The sequence below is a fragment of the Bidens hawaiensis genome, unplaced genomic scaffold, assembly GCF_021521415.1.
Source record: "Bidens hawaiensis isolate Kalapana, Puna unplaced genomic scaffold, B.hawaiensis_p1.1 tig00007678_1, whole genome shotgun sequence".
In the NCBI taxonomy this organism is placed as follows: Eukaryota; Viridiplantae; Streptophyta; class Magnoliopsida; order Asterales; family Asteraceae; genus Bidens; species Bidens hawaiensis.
In genome coordinates, this window is record NW_027491534.1 from 243,055 (window position 1) to 260,053 (window position 16,999).

Genomic DNA, 16,999 nt, shown 5'->3' on the forward strand with positions numbered 1-16,999 from the left:
ACACTACAAATATGGGCTGGACGGTGGGCCTGAGCCCACCCTCCTAAAGCCTTATATCCGTCCCTGGGTATTCCCTAACACGTCGTCGACGACAAGATAACAATAGAACAAAACTGGAAATTTGAATTTAGAGGGAAAAAGTTTGGAATTTCATTTTATAGATCGGCTATTTTGGGGGGTTTTTATGAATAATGATATTTACATATTTAATTTAGGATTCCAGAATATATGTGTGTAGATATACTTAAGCGAGGGACCCACACCAAACCTTAAATCACATTTGCACGTCTACTTTGACGACTCACTCTTCCTCATTGGCTTAAACTCACAAATTTCCACAAAGAATATTGACTCTTCAAAAGTCAATTTTTGTTGTTTGATTAATTAATAATTACAATAATAATCATAATAATAATAATTATTCCCTCCAAAATAAAAGCTTCAACACTCGATCATGAATTAATTCCTCACAATCCAATCAATGATGATAAACATTCTCTCCACTAATCCGACTGACCAACGGAGAGCAACCGCAACCGCCATACCATATTCCGTATATTCACCACCGTATGCTTCATAGCAATCATCTTAACCCACACCTTCAACACAAACACTTTCATTACATTCAACTTCAACTCAACTGTTTTCACCAATCACAAATTCATCATAAATCACTTGAAATCACCTTCATCGATTCACAAACCGATATTAATCGTTAAACAACTCATCATTCAAGAGCCACATACCAATCAAATGCTCAAAAACAAGCTTCCCAAATTCGATATTTTGAAATCAAATCCAGAATTCGAAACCCTGGCGAATGAGTTTCTCAAAGAATGTAAAACTCGATTTTTCATGACATGGATTTCGTCCTCTATTAAACCTTTTGGAGAACGAGAGCTTCTTGCAGTAGAAGCTCTCTTCAAATCAAATCCTGATAGCTGTTTGCTGATACTATCAAACAGCTACCAGGAATCTGATCACGGGTTTCAATTACTGAAACCCATGATCAAACTAGGGTGAAGAAACACTAATTGACCCCGGGCAGATTACGGATAATCTGGGGGTTAAATAGATGTTTCCCACGAGGGGTTATGTCCGGCAAAGATGGTTCTTCTGGTGACCTGCAAAACAGACACCGTGAGCTCGTCACTTAGAAGGGGGGGGGGTACCTCCTTGTGACCACCCTCCGGCGTGAGAATCAGACTAGATTGCTCTTGAATATAAGTGTATATTAAGAGATTGCTAGAAAAGATAAGATGTGATAAGGTAATGTAATGTGTTCATAACATTCCAAGGTGTTGGAGTATTTATAGCCGAAGGTAGGTTTCCAAGCAGGTATAGCCGGCTGAATAGTATTCCTGTTCTGCCAACTGTGGGCTACGCACGTGCCATGCTGGTGGTTGGTGGGTAGGCAGCGGCTGATAGTGACCAGGCCGGCTGTGTACTATTCCTGTTCCACCAACTGCAGGCTATGCACGTCCTCCGACAGGTTGGTGAGTAGGCAGCGGCTGATAGTGACATACAGTACAAGAGCGTGCTGCTCGTCATACTGTTGTCAGTGAGCTGTCGTATCTTTGGTCAGATCTTTTGTCCATACCTCGTCAGGTACAGTACAAAAGATCCTCCAGTATCGTACGGACTGGCTCATTTGTGCGGGAGTGTTCCCGGCTTTGTGCGGGAGTGTTCCCGGCTTGCTCACTCCTTCTTCAGGTGACATTACTGAATTATTTAAGAGTTAAGTGCCTTGTGCGTGTAGCCTTGCTGCGCGGGTAGCCTTCCCTGATGGCTAGTATCCGTTGCTGCGGGAACAGGCGGAGTACGTCGACCATTGGGAGGCTTTTCCTGCAGGAACAGCTTGCGTACTGCGTGTAAGGACGTCACGTCTCTGAGCATGGTGGGTCCTGCGGATCCAGTTGGTTTCTGCGCAGACGTCTCTTCAAGGTGAGTCTTGCGAGTTTAGCCTTTGCGCAGACGTCCCTGTTGAATGTGAGTCTTGCGGGTTCAACTGCGCAGACGTCCCTCTTTGAGGTGAGTCTTGCGGGTCCAACTGGGCTCTGCTGGGACCTACCTCTTCATAGGGTTTCGGGTTCAAGCTATTGAACCCGACCTCAACTTCCTGTTTGAAAATACTCCCGCAAAAACATGGTTTAAGAATATCAAGACCGGGATCACTGATCCCGGTGAAATCCCGTTATCGCAAAACTTATCGAACTTGATCCGGCTCGTTGTGCTTTACAAATACGGAGGCGTGTATCTCGATACAGATTTCATCCCGTTAAACAATTTTAGCGGTTTACGTAACTCGATCGGAGCTCAAAGCGCGAACCTATTCGGGAACTGGACGAGATTAAACAACGCAGTTTTGATATTCGACAAAAACCATCCGTTATCGTTGACTTTCAATGGAAACCGATGGGGTTTTAATGGACCTTATCTTGTTTCAAGAGTAGTGGAACGTAGAGGAAGAAAAACTGAGTCAAACTTCAGTGTTTTACCGCCACGAGCGTTTTATCCAGTGGGTTGGAACCGGATTGGCGGGCTATTTATGCGGCCCGTAGACGTAGGTAAGCTGAGATGGGTGGAAACTAAGGTGGCACAGTTAAAGGAGTCAAGTTATGGGGTTCATTTGTGGAATAAACAAAGTAGAAGTTTAATGATTGAAGAAGAAAGCGTTATTGCAAGATTAATTTCCGATAATTGTGTGGTTTGCCATTATTTTAATAAAAGTCGGACCATCGACACGCCCGTATAGAAGGATTGTTTTAACGTTTTTTCACATGTCACATGTCACGTCCTTCTCATTCTTCTCTCTTTCATATCTGGTACGGATATGAAGATGAAAATCGCTTTGGAAATGGTCTGAAAAGAATTCGAAATCGAATTCATGACTGCTTTTCATTTAAAAAGCATGAGAAGTAAATAACACTAATGGTGAATTTTCTTTTAGGTAAAAGAAAGGCAATTAACTTGTAAATCTGTATCATTTTTCCTTTCTTTTTTTCTTGTCGAGCTTTGCATGCGTGTTATTTGAAAGAAAAATGTTTTTGAATGAAAAATGAATTTGTTCATGATGGTGCATGCTTTGGTCGAAATACATGAATTTATCATAGTTGGTTTGAGACAATTAACCGGACATGTAGGTAGAGATGTAAATGCTAACCACTTAACAAAACTGAAACGGACTCGAAACTAAAACTGCTTTGTGACCGGCATAATAAGAACCTGTTTGTAAACGATATTAGCTATAGATTAGGGACTGGTTAGAGATTCTCAAGCAAGAACGAGTTAACCGACAACATTTTTTTTAAGGTTGATAACCGGTTATTAATGTTGGCAATGTTTTCTTTTTGATGATTTTTAAACGGCTATATAGTCTTCATAAACCAATTTTGTCCTTTTTCCCCAATGAATTAGTATGTATACGTGTCTATGTATGCATGCATGTGTATGTATCGGGGTGGAACTAAGAGGAAACTTATCTTAACGAGAAACTTAAATACTCTTAAAAAATTACTTCAACTTCTTTTTTAAATATTTTGTAGTTTTATTTTCTTTCATTATTCTTATATGTTCATATTGTTAAAAAAAACGTCGTTGGTGTAATGCATATGTGCAATAGTGTGTGTTGCATATATACAAGAGTGTTGTCTTGAATAGAATATAACATTATTGCACATATTTGATACACACTGTTATATATATGTAATATAAGACTATTGTACATATCGAATACACATATTAATTGCACATATCGAATACACACTATTGCATATATGTAATACACACTAATGTACCACATTATTGAATATAATACCACACTTTTGCAAATATACACACTATTAAATATACGTAATTAAACACTATTGAACATATAAAATGCTCCCTGTTTCACATATGTAATCTAAATACTCAAGTCTAAAGTCAACTCCAAAAGCCTCGTCCACAACCACACCACCTAAATCTTCTCTCTAAAAACTACCATTAGAATCTCCCTGGTCGCGGATGGGCCGCCGGACTATGTATCTCCTTCTCCCTCTTAAATTACAATCACATCTTTGCATATCATAATATAACTATGTCTCTCTTTCTATCTCTTAAATTACAATCACATCTTTGCATATCATAATATAACTATGTCTCTCTTTCTATCTCTTAAATTACAATCTTCATTCTCTCTATCTAATATTTGCTCTCTCTCATAAACTTCAAGATCTTATATCTTTAAGTTCTTATAATTGTGCCATACCCACAAACCACCATGACAGCCCCCCTCTTCGGCCGAAACCCTAGAGTTTGCATCTAGCGGAACCGTGGATCTGTTAGGGTTGTTGGCCGGAGGCGTGGATTTTTTTAAGGATTGTCGGTTGTGGTTCATATTATCGGTCGGAGGCATGGATTGGATCGATACGGCCAACTGGTTCTTTTGACAGGGATGACTCATACGTCCTTTTGAGGACAGAGTAGTGTGGGTGAGTAGTAGTATACATAGACAAGTCTATTATATACATTCAGTAATTTTTGTAAATATACAGTTGATGGATCAGGTATAGAGAACATGTGTAAGTAGACTAGTCTACCATATACGTACTGGTTTTACGTGTATCGTATAGTTGTTATACTATGTGTTAGGTAATCTTGTAGTACGAGTTTGATAGTGTACAACAGGTACTCTTGTAGTACACGCAAGTAAAGTAGTACGGGTTTTATTGTGACGTGATGTGTTACGTACCTCAGGATAACATTTTTGTGTTATATGTCAGTTATTATAGCTAGGACTCACTTAGCGTAAATTGACTTTTGTAATCATGTTAGTGTTGGCTGTTAACGCTCGAATGAAGTCTGGTTTAGAGTAGGAGCCATCCGGAGAAGACTGGCATCCTTGAGACCCTTAGTTATGTTTATGTATACACAAGTCCTTGAGCTTGTGATGTTTGGACAATTTAAACTCTTCCGCTGTAATGTAAAATGTAAAGAGTAATATATTCAAGTTTAAGAGTTATGTACATATGTAAACCCAGCTTTTGTGACAACCTGGGTTCCGGGCTTTACAACCCGGTTAACCGAACCCGTTTTTTAACATGTTAATAACCAGTTAACCGTCTATTAATGCTAGCATTAAAGTTTTGACTGCTTTCTAATGGCTATATAGTCGTTTCTAGCTATTGGAAGCCGGTTATTACCATTTCAGCTACCTAAGTTAGTATAAATATGCATTGCTTATTTGTGTGTTAATTTGATTGCACCACTTCTCTAGCTATTAAAAATGCAAAGCCGTTCAATTCCCTTAAATCTCAATCTCAAGACTCAAATGACAAAAGAAGAAAACGTCATGTTGGTACTACAAACAAAGAGAAGCCTTGCAATTTTATCGAAGTTTGGCTTATGCCTGATGTCAAATAACACTGAAATGGCTTGCTATAAGAGTTGTAAGGTGTTCCTCAAAGCCACATCGAAAGCTAATGTTGCAAGACATTGCAACGTAGTAAAAGCTAAATATGAAGCATAATCATCGACTAACCTTCTGGAAGCCGCAATTAAAACTAGTCGAAGACGACGATTCGATGCGTATATATCATCAAAACAAACTGTACTAACTTTTTTCTATTTTCTTTTAGTTATGTTTGTCGTTTAATTTCTCCTTTAATTTAATGAAGTGAGTTTATTTTATATTTTAGTAGCCAATTTAAAATTTTTTTTTTATTAAAACTGGTTTTAACCGGTATAGGTAAACCAGTACGGTTATTAAACTAATCGGTTCACTGGTCAGTGATATCTCCTTTCAAAAACAGTTTAATCAAAACTGGTTAGGTTAAAAATCGATTGCTTAAAATCCGGTTAACCGGCAGTTAAGAAGATTATATGTTTTTTTTGAATAGCAATAGAAAGATTATAATGTTGGGCCTAGTTTCTAAAGTTGGGCTCAGCTGATGACTTAAAGTCCTTTCTCCTTTACAAGGATCATCAAACCAGCTCAAGTCCATTAACATGGTTTTAACTTTTAAGGCACATGGTTTTAACTTTTAAGGCTCTGTGTCCCACGTGGCTACATGTCTTCGGATACAACAATTCATACAAGAATTATATTCAACTCTTGATTAAATTATGATGCTAATATTGCTTTTGAGTGTTTCTTTAATAATAATTTTCTTAGATAAAATTTTAAAAATAAAATAATAATAATAAACAGATTAACAGTTCTAATAAGTAATCCTAGACAGAATATATGTGGTTTATTATGATGCTAACAGTTCTATAAGAAATCAGTAAGTGTTGCATTAAATCTTGTTCTTTTGGTTCAGGTAAAAGTAATTAAAAAGATAATATGTGGTTTATATGCTGTTTATAATAATAATAATAATAATAATAATAATAATAATAATAATAATAATAATAATAAATCCCGAGTAACGAGGAGTAGTGTTTGATCTTCTCTTTAAGTTATGATTAAATCTTCCTTAAGGTTTTTTTTAACACCACAAGCTTGATGGTAGCGGTGTATTTCCAAAATTGTTATAACAATACTCTTCTTACCCTGGTTCAATCCTAGAACAGTAGTGTTCTCCACTTTCAATGATATTTGGATTCGAACCTGAAACCCCCAAAAGGAAAGCCTTATGGCAAAACCTCCTAACCACCTGGATGAACCTACGACGACTCTTCCTTATCACTGTCGGCTTTGAGGGGCGGAGAGGTGACCGCCCCGACCCATCACCCAGTAGGCCCGGATTTAAAAAAAATCATATATATATATATATATATATATATATATAACCCAATCACCCCAGTTCATTTAAGTCCATATTTATAGAAAAAAAAATAAATTTATAAAACTCAATTCATAACCAATAAGCCCATTTAAAATTTTAGTTGTTTAATGTTTAAACCCAATAAAAAACATTTTTACGTAAGACTCAAATTTTTTTTTTTCGTATTTTGTCCAAACACTTTTAGCGATTCTCAGAGACGCCTTGTTTATTATGAATATAACTCGAACTTTCTTGAAAGTGTCATGACTTAAAGTTGCAATTGAAAGCGACAATTTTAAAGACCTTTTTTTAAAAACGCATGTTGATGTTGATTATGATTTGTTATGAAATAATAATAAATTCAAGTCACATTTTTAGGTGAGTAGTTATGATTTTGGAAAAGAGAGAAGTTTTAACACCTTTTCTAATTATATCTATTTATTTATACTGTATAAAAAAGGATATAAAACCCCATATGTAGTAAAGAAGATATGACTTTGACATCTCTATTGAGGATCGTACACTAAACACCACAGCCAATAGAATAGGAAACACAATCAGAAGTCAACACAGGATTTTATGTGGTGTGATTTGTAACAGATCCAGATCCATGTGTATTGTGTATCTTATTACTTATTAGCCTCAACTTCTACTTCACAACAACTGGGCCTGACCCAAAAGCTGGACCCACGCAACAGGTCCACAATGGATATTATATTATACACAATTTACTGTCTAATAGTCTGCCAGCCAAGTGTCTTTTTTTTAAACGACCAAACAGTCTGCCAGCCAATTTATAAATTACATTGTAACTTTAGAAGAAAACTCAGCACATAAATGGAGTATTAATTTTTTTTAAAAGGCATAAATGCCACATTATAGAATGAACACCATACCACTAAACTAATAGATCATGGATAATTTACTAGTTTTGTAACTCTTTCACCTTTAAATATATTAGTCCTTACTAGGATAGAGCCCGTGTGATACACGAGTAGTTAAAAACAAAAAAAAAAAGTTAAATATAATAATATGCATGATAACATACCTTATGGGTTCATAATATATAAATAATGATAAACAAAATTTTACAATTCATAAATCTCTAAAACCTCTTTGAATACAATATTGGATATTGACTTAAATATTTAATGATTTACTAGTATTACTTATAAGTGAATTAATAATATATCATTTATAAGTTAAGAAATCCAAAACAATTACCACTTGAGTGGAGCTGGTAAGCATCTTTAGTTTGAAACATGAGATTTTAGTTTCAAGACTTGTATCACACAATAATTTATTTTTCTAAATTTTACAAAGCCTTAAAATCCTATATTGTGTTTAGAAGAAGAGATGATAAAATCGAAAACTGCTCACATGACATTCTATGTGAAGGTCTAAAGTGATAGTCATATATTGTGTTTAGAAAAAAAGATGATAAAATAGAAAACTACATGGCATTCTATGTGAAGGTCTAAAGTGATGCCATGTGAAAATATCATCCACAATTAATTATGATAATGTTTTCACAATTAACTAATTCACGTCTTTAATTTGTAAAGTCCAATCTTATGTGACAACCGCTTGACTTTATCAGAGAACACCAATTTTTCCTTTCTTTGATCTTACGATTGGATTAACCATATGAATAAACCTTTTTGGTAAACAGTTGATATACTTCTTCATAACCGTGTTTCTTCAATGGTAGACCCTAGCAATACCGCCTTAGAAGAGATTCCAGAATTCTTGTTGGCGAAGTCATCAACTAACCTCAAATTCATCATTCAAAGCATCGAACTCCGATATTAGGATTTGAAGCCATGCTTCAATACGCGTTCGATGCCTAGATGTCGAGTCTTAATGGCTTCCCACATTTCCTTAGCAGAACCAAGATTGCCAACTTGCAAAATCTGCGTTTTGGCTATCGATTGTAAGAGCATGTTTGGGATTGAGTTTGAAAAATGCTTATTGGCTTATTGGAGTTTTCAAAAAGCCAATAAATTAAAATGTGTTTGGCAATCACAAAAATCTTTCTTATTTTAGTTTTTTGAAAGGATTAAAAAGCAGTTTTCCAAAAAGTCCGAAATCATGGCTTTTTGAAAAAGCCAATAAACATTTTTCAAACTCAATCTCAAACATGCTCTAACAAGAGTGCAATCACCATACTATCCTCCGTCTTACCCATCCCCGTTCCCGGTTCAATGGCATCCCACCCGCTATACACGTTAAAAATAGTCTGGATCCGCATCGCCCAAATCGTGTAATTGATTGGCAACATCAGACATTGGAGCATTGTTAAGGTATGCATGGTAGTACTATCTTTCGCGGTTCCAGATTTATTGGCGATACTCAACATATAAACTGGGCAAACCTAACTTTTAAAAAAAAAATGAACTTTAAATTGAACTTGACTTGTCAAACTCGATTTTCCGATCATACCTTGATCGATAATTATACACAACAAACAAGGCGATGATTACCTTCATCATACCTAATAGCGATCACAACTTTGTTTGCGATTTTTGACTTATAAAAAAAACCTACTCAATTTCCGTCTCTCCATGGAAACTGCTTTGCAACAAAATCAGTGAAAATCTTCGATCTATCACAACTATGATCATTAAGCACCAAAATATTTCTATCATGGCTTGATCGATTTAAACACCAAAAAATTTTATCAAAGCGTTGATCGTTTCTTCGGCCTTCTTCTTGTTGATCGATAAACACAAAAACACACACAAAAATGTGAAACGGGCGTATTGTGCTTAAGCGCTCTTATATCAATTCAAGAACAAGTTTATAAACTCAAAACAAAAATGCACACAAAACACATTAAAACAAATTAAGATTGGATAACTCAAATGTTGTCACTTATAGGAAATATGGCTAAAAAATACCTCTCTTAGACTCTTACACATAACTTGTGTCTCTCTTAATTATATCATAACTCAAGATCATCTATTTATAATGCTAACTCAAACTTAGCTAACAAAAACCTAATAACCCTAACTTGATTATTGTTAAGTAAATAAACTATTTAGCAAACACATTTGTTTCTTGGCTGACCATTTTCTTGGGCCAAACAACAATTAAGCTAACACTTGTTATATATTTCTCGTTGATGTTCACCTTGTTTAATAAACAGTCAAATGAATGCCTGTACTCCTTCAATAATTAGGTAGATTAACCTTCAAAGTGAATAATGTTGGAAATTTTAGTGAAAATGTGTTTTTCACTTACCTGGATACAAATAATTATTGGTATTTGTTATTAATGAAACAGGATCAAATGCATTTTATTCTTAACATGAGAATGGTGAGAACCAATTTGCTGTTATCATTAGGTTTATTTTTATAGATATTTGCTGTTATATTTTGTTCGTATTTGCTAATTTTCGATCATGAGACGTTATAAGTATTTGCTGATTTATATTTTGTTGTTATTATTAGATTTTTTCTTTTGCTGTTATAAGTATTTGCTAGTATACGCTGTTATTATTTTGTTTTTGATTTTGATTTTTTTGTTGTAATTTTTAAGTTTTTTTCTTTGTTATTATAAATCATTGTTTATGTAGATTGATATTGTTTCTTATTTTCTCGTTTTTTTTTATAAATTGGTATTATTTCCTATGTTCTCATGTTAAGATTAAAATGCACATGAACCTTCCCTTGTTATTAATATATTAATTATTAACATGTAGGGCTGTGCACGGTTCGGTTCGGTTATTAGGCAAAACCCAAACCGAAACCAAAGTAATCGGTTATTTGAATATACAAACCGTTCGGTTTTCGGTTTTCCAGTTTTTTGGTTTTTGCTTAATTTTGGTTTCGGTTCGGTAATTTTCGGTTTTTTTTTTCAATTATGTGCTGACATTGCAAAAAAAAAAATTAAAATGAAAATGCATATTTTAAGCTTGTATAAGAACGTGTTATAGTACCACAGTCCACGTATATATTGAATTCAAAAAACAAAAATAGACACGTGTTACGTGGAACTATACGAATACAAAATTGATAAATAGAGTTTAAAAATTACAAAGCATTAAAAGTTTAGTCCCGATCTTCATTCATTATTTTATTTATTTACCCTAAAAGTTTAGTGCATTCCTCATCATCTTGATAATCGGTTCGGTTCGGTTTTTTTTTCGGTTTTTTAAAAATGGATAACCGAATTGAAACCGAAATTTTGGTTTTTCAAAAAACAAAAAATTAACCGTCGTTTAATGCTTCGATTCGTTTTTTTTGGTGCGGTTTTTCGGTTAATTCGGTTGATTCGGTTTTTTGCTCACCCCTATTAGCATGTCAAAACGAAGTTAAGATGAATGCGACATTAACAAGACACATTCGGTGGTAGTTGAAAGGGTGTGAAGCATCCAATGCATCTGGGCTGGGGATGAGCACGGAACTGGCAACGAGCAAGGAGCGATGTGCGTAATATGACGTTTCGATGGCACACTTTACACCAGATTTGAGGCTTAACTCGTCATTATTTCCCATCAGGTGCAAGTCTCTTGAAGTCCCATCTCGTAACTCTTCTATAAGTGCAAGGATGTGTACCTTATGACAGAACACACAGAAATCATTATGCAATCTAATTCTCATCGAGAGCAATTTCCAGTTTTCTCAAGTTTGCACGCTCTTGTTGCAGGTATAGTTCGGGTGCTAGGCTAATCCCGACGCTATTTCATGTTGTGGCCCGAAGTATTTTTTAAGGAACCTCTGTTAAACATAAATCCTCAGTCGCTTCAATAGTAGTTTATGTTCTTTGCTTCTGTTTTGTTTTCTAATTTCATTTCAACTATGTAATAGTATTAAGTTCTGCATTTTTCTTGATTATTTTCTTTGTATTGTATTTTGAAATACAGTGAATGTTATTTTCTTTTATTTTGTGAATGGTTGGCCTACAAATGATAGCATATTGTAGCTTAATATTCCCCATTGTACGTTTTGCTAACAGCGAAGAAGTGATCATGACGGTAAGACTTAAACCTTCTAAGCTACTGCTTATTTCATATCTCCCTATTAGTATCTACATGTTGATCAAAGGGTACAAAAATAGGAAAAATACTGATTTACATCGCATGCATAAATGAATTATTCAACCCGTGTATAGCGGAATTGCAAGTGATATCTTTAATTTTAATAAGCCAGCAATTCTTAGTTAACCGGATTCAGTTGGCGCGCAGGTCTCCATATTTATGATCTCAATTTGGGACGGCCAACGACTTGATGTTCATGGTCCACCGCCAAAAAAATATATGCTTATTTTAATATACTAAAGAAGACACGTGGCCACCGGTCCACCTATTATTTATGGTTTGCAAAATTTGAGAAATATGTCTCTGTTGCTAATCATGTAAGGCTGAGGGGGTGCGGGGCTCCAACGGGGGCGCGAGTGGGGGCTCCAGCCAATAATATTGTGACGTGTGGCAGAGAGAGAAACTAGATAAGGTGGGTGTTGGAGCCCCCGCTGGAGCCCCTGGCCCTAGTGTGGAGGGGCTCCAGCGGATTTTTTTTTTATTTTTTTATAAATATATTCAAAAAACGTATTATTAAAAAAACTCATAAATTATTAAAAAAAACACATTAATATCTAAAAATAAAATAAAAATTAAAGTACTAAAAAAACATTATTCTTATTCTTCGGCTTGGTCTTCTTCGATCAACCTCTTTCGGATACGTTCATTTTGCTTTTCCATCAGCATTTGATAGACCGGATTTAGGTTACTGAAGTCTCTTGTAAGGAAGTCCAAATCTCTCATTCGACTTTTTTCCTTTTTGTCATTAGAGACCACCTCCATGGTTTTGTTGAATTTATTGAGGGATTCAACAAGATCGACGATGTTTACGGCTCCCCCCTCAGCCGGTTTTTCCCCTTGGCGTCCCGTCCCAATGGCCGCCTCCTCGGCGATGAAGACGTTTCCTCCCCCGCAATGTTTAGGTCGAATCCAACGCGGCAATCCGACCCGATTGAAGTGCTATACGCTCCGGACGAACTTGTTTTAGTCCGTTTCGGCCGTACTTCCGCATCAACGTCCGGCGCCACCAGCTCAACCCACTTGGAACACCTTTTCAACCTCTCCCACAACTTTACATCGTCCAACGTCTTCACCGTCCCATACCTCCGCAAACACTCCTGCTTCCACTCTTCGACAGTGAAATTGTAAACCGCCAAATCATCACTGCCACTTGGTCTCATACGACCGGCGTTCCTGTTGAAAAGATTAGTAAACAAGCCGACAAATTTTCTGATTTCGGACCACCGACCCGAAATCATATCGGCGTTTCGCTCTGTACTCCCAACGAGCGTATAGAACGTCTCCCTAACCTTTGTCCAAAAAACCTTGCTTTTTTGGTAGTCGGCTGCAAAATGAATAATTAAATTAGATTTCCAGTTAACTTTTTTATTAAAAATCATTTTTAAAAACGTTAAAACAATTACCGCAACGCCGATCCTCAGAAATGACTATCCAAGCCCGACACAAGGCTTCATTCTCATCCGATGACCACGGAGTGGTTTTCCGTTTCATCCTCGGAGTCGAAGCCGGTCCCGGCCCGTCCGTTGCAAGTTGTTTTTTCCGGTGGACGCGTCTTCTTGCTCCCGTAGCATCACCGTGTGATTCTTGTGTCTCCGGAACAACAAAGTTAGGAGACGGTTGTATGTTGGATGGTTGAAAGCCGGATGTTTCTTGCGGCCCCGTATAAAACATCGATTGGTCTGGTGACGACCATAAATCGTCGTAACTATAATCTGAATCTAGGTTTGGGTACCAATTTCCAGACATGTTTTTAAAAAAAAGTTTGGAAGATGGGTTGATTTTGGGTTTTTTTTTGAAGTTGTGGTAATTGTTTTATGTGATTTTGGGTGTGGTAATTGTTTTATGTGATCTTGGGTTTATATATAGGAAGAACACTTTTTTTTTATTAAATTAAAGAGCCCAACGGCTCATTTCTCATGTCCCAACGGCTCTTTCACGTCTCCCAATGTCCCTTTACGCCTACAGGTCCCGCGAACCACCTTGCGCCTGCTTTGAATTCCGTGCTCGCGCCCCTCTCGCGCCCCTCTCGCGCCCCGGTGGTGTGGTGCTCGCGCCTGGGGGCGCGAGCGGAGGGGCTCTCGCGCCCCCGCTGAAGCCCCACACCCCTCAGCCTAACGTCCCTACCTTTTTTCTAAATATGTAGTTTTCTTGATATTTATGAATCCCTCTTTATATGTCAAGATTTGGTGCCCATTATCATCACATGACTTTGTATATGCAGGATATTCAAATGACCATCGTGCCCATGTGGCCATAAGCAAGAAAGTAGGCTAATTTATTGCAGTTTAGTGGGTTCTTAATAAACTATCCTAGCAAATATAGTAACCTAACTTTCACATATTATGTATCGAAAGCTTCTTTTAACTGAAACTCTTTTAGATAACGTTTGGTATAAGACTCTGGTTAATCCATTCATTGGATTCATCTAGTAATATTGTATCATGCAGTGCTTACGTTGACTGTAAATTCGTTGGAGCCCCTGTTGAAGCCACCTGAGTCTGTTGTTCAGATGAACGGGGCTTCAACAAATTATCTGGTTTTTTCTTTTTCTTAAAAAAAGAATATAAATTAAAAGATTGAAGTGCTAAATGAGAAAGGTGTTAGGTATTTCTCATTAAACTCAAAACGATTATAATAAAGTGACAGGAAACGGGAAACAAAGGCTAAAGTATTGAATAAAATATAAAGCATCTATAAACAAAAGAAGTTATAATTTTTTATTACGAAACAAAATTATAAAAAATCCCATATAAACTAGACTCGAACAAATCGGATCTCGAGCTTTAGTAATTTCAAGTTTTATTATATTTATGTTATTAAGTTGATACAAGTAATTTCGAATATATGTTGTTCAAACTAATATATGTTGTTCAAACACATATCATTTCGAATCTACCCTCTCTAATAAAAAGTTACAAGTTTTGCCACTTATCACTTCCACATTAAACCTTATCATTTTTAACAAATTTATAATAGTAAAATAATATTTACCATTCTTTATATTTATGTTTTAAAATTTATTAATTTAATATTCACTTCCTATTTTTTTTCAAATATTTGATATTTATCTTTTACTTTAAAAATATTTTAAAGACTATTGTACAACGACTGTGTATTAATAGTGTTTAATAGATTTATTGTTTCTTGTATATCGATTATTTATTAAATATTGTATTTTCACGAACTACCCGTATGATAGACGGGTCTCAAACTAGTACCATATAATAAAAGAGTGACAATATGAAATGAAATGAAAAAAGACACAAACATGGGGCGTGATCAGTTGTGTCCCCAATAATCTAAAATATTTGACATTCACTCCATCTCCATCTATTCATCGCCTAATTGCAAACCCTGAAACCCCTTTGCCTTCGACGATTACACCCAACTGCTTATCATCTCACGGCCACCATTCATTGCCTTCGACGATTTCCCAACTGCTCGTTACCCCTTTGCCTCTTCAACATTGTACATCTTGAAATCAAACACAGCAATACTTTTTGTTAAGGCAGTAGGGAAACGGAACCACAGCAGTCTTAAATTCTATCCTGCATTCGTAGTTCTTAAGGTTATCTATCTGGGAGTGGCTTGATATTAGCCTCTTTATCTTTGAGCTGTACACCTCAAACGCGTGGATTTATTGATCCTTTGAAAAGGTAAAAGAAAGAAAATGGTTACATCTTTTTCGTGTCTAGCTGAAAGCGGTTTCAAAGGAAAATTTGTTTGGACAATGGCGAATGCATGTTTCTATTTTTTGTGTCATTTTATTTTCAAGTGTTTAAATAATTAATATTGAATTAAATGTCATGCAACAAGCAAAAAGATGGATGGGAACGCGGTTACATGTTGATTAAATATATGCGGGAATTTGTTGACCGTTTAACAGGATTTTATTGAAAAGGTTTTGCATATATTTGAAATTAAAATATTAACTTACTAGCTTTAGAGCCCGTGAACCCGTGTAATACACGGACTGATCCAAATAGTAAAAAACAAAAATTTAAATTTTAAAGTCAAAGATGCACTTTTGGATTCAAAACTGGTATGATTATATACACATATAAAATGGATACAATCAATATCAATCAATCAATCAATCAATCATACCCAGTAAAATCCTTACACAATATAAATTGACTATATTATACATATATACGTGATTTAAATATCTAGAAAAAACCCTAAATATAAACCAAAGTTACTCCGATCAACTCGAAGTAAAATATAAAACACTAAAATTACTTATGGGTAAAATTATTGCTAACTGAACAAATTTTCAACATCAAATTTCCAAAATAAGCTTAGGTGCACATTTTGATTTGTTTCAAGGCAAACACTTTCAGAACTCTAAAATTTTCAAACCGAAAGACCAAAATTAATATTGTATTTCAGACCACTCGTTTGTTGCATAGTCAAAATATGCACTATTTTTTTTTATCGAAATGCATAAGCAATTTGAATCTGATGACCCGGACCAACTGCATTTAATTCCAACCCAATATCAAAAATTCCTAAAATAACAAAACTGCCTTTTTAATCAAAATGATTTGTATTAGCGTTGACCTGTTTAGAATCAGCCCAGAATAACTCGAGTTAACTTTTTCTTTGACCACTTTATTTTACATGTGTATTTTTCTTTAAAAAATATTTGACCCTTAATATCTAACCTATTATATGCATTTTAACTTTTAACGAAATCAACTTGAACTCTTCATTTCTTGTAGCCTTGAATCCAATCGGTTAGAGACTTCAATTTTTTTAAAAGTAATGATAATCATCAGTTGCATCTTGTAGGGGCAACATAGCAATTCCACACTTTGTTTAACGCCATTACTTGACGGTGGACCAAAAGTAGGGCTTAGAGCTGTCACTTTTACCCGAAACCAAAACAGAAAAAACACGTACCTGAACCCGAACCCGAACCCGAACTAACCCAAGTGAAGAACCCGAACCCAAACCGAAGTAATTTGGGTTGGTTCTCTGGTTTGATTTGTAAGTTTCGGGTCAACCCGATATAAACTTTTAGTTTTTAAATTAAATATATTTTTGTGTATAATAAGTTAAGTTTTAGCCACTAAAGTTATTAGAATCTGGCTCTAATCGACTGTTGTCATTCTAACTATTATGGTTCGATTGTTTATTATTAATTTATGTTTTCCGTTTGTTACAAATAGCAACCGAAATCGAATAACCAAATCACGCCCGATTG

The 16,999-nt window shown here is 35.6% G+C and overlaps 1 protein-coding gene across 1 annotated transcript; it reads left to right on the forward strand.

The window, feature by feature from the left end:
• The first annotated feature begins 550 nt into the window (after positions 1-550).
• On the forward strand, positions 551-2,755 carry LOC143635758 (uncharacterized). The gene is made up of 2 exons (XM_077103511.1): positions 551-1,008; positions 2,072-2,755. The coding sequence occupies exons 1-2, from the start codon at positions 754-756 to the stop codon at positions 2,753-2,755; spliced, it is 939 nt and encodes a 312-aa protein (XP_076959626.1). The 5' UTR covers positions 551-753.
• The last annotated feature ends 14,244 nt before the right edge of the window (positions 2,756-16,999 follow it).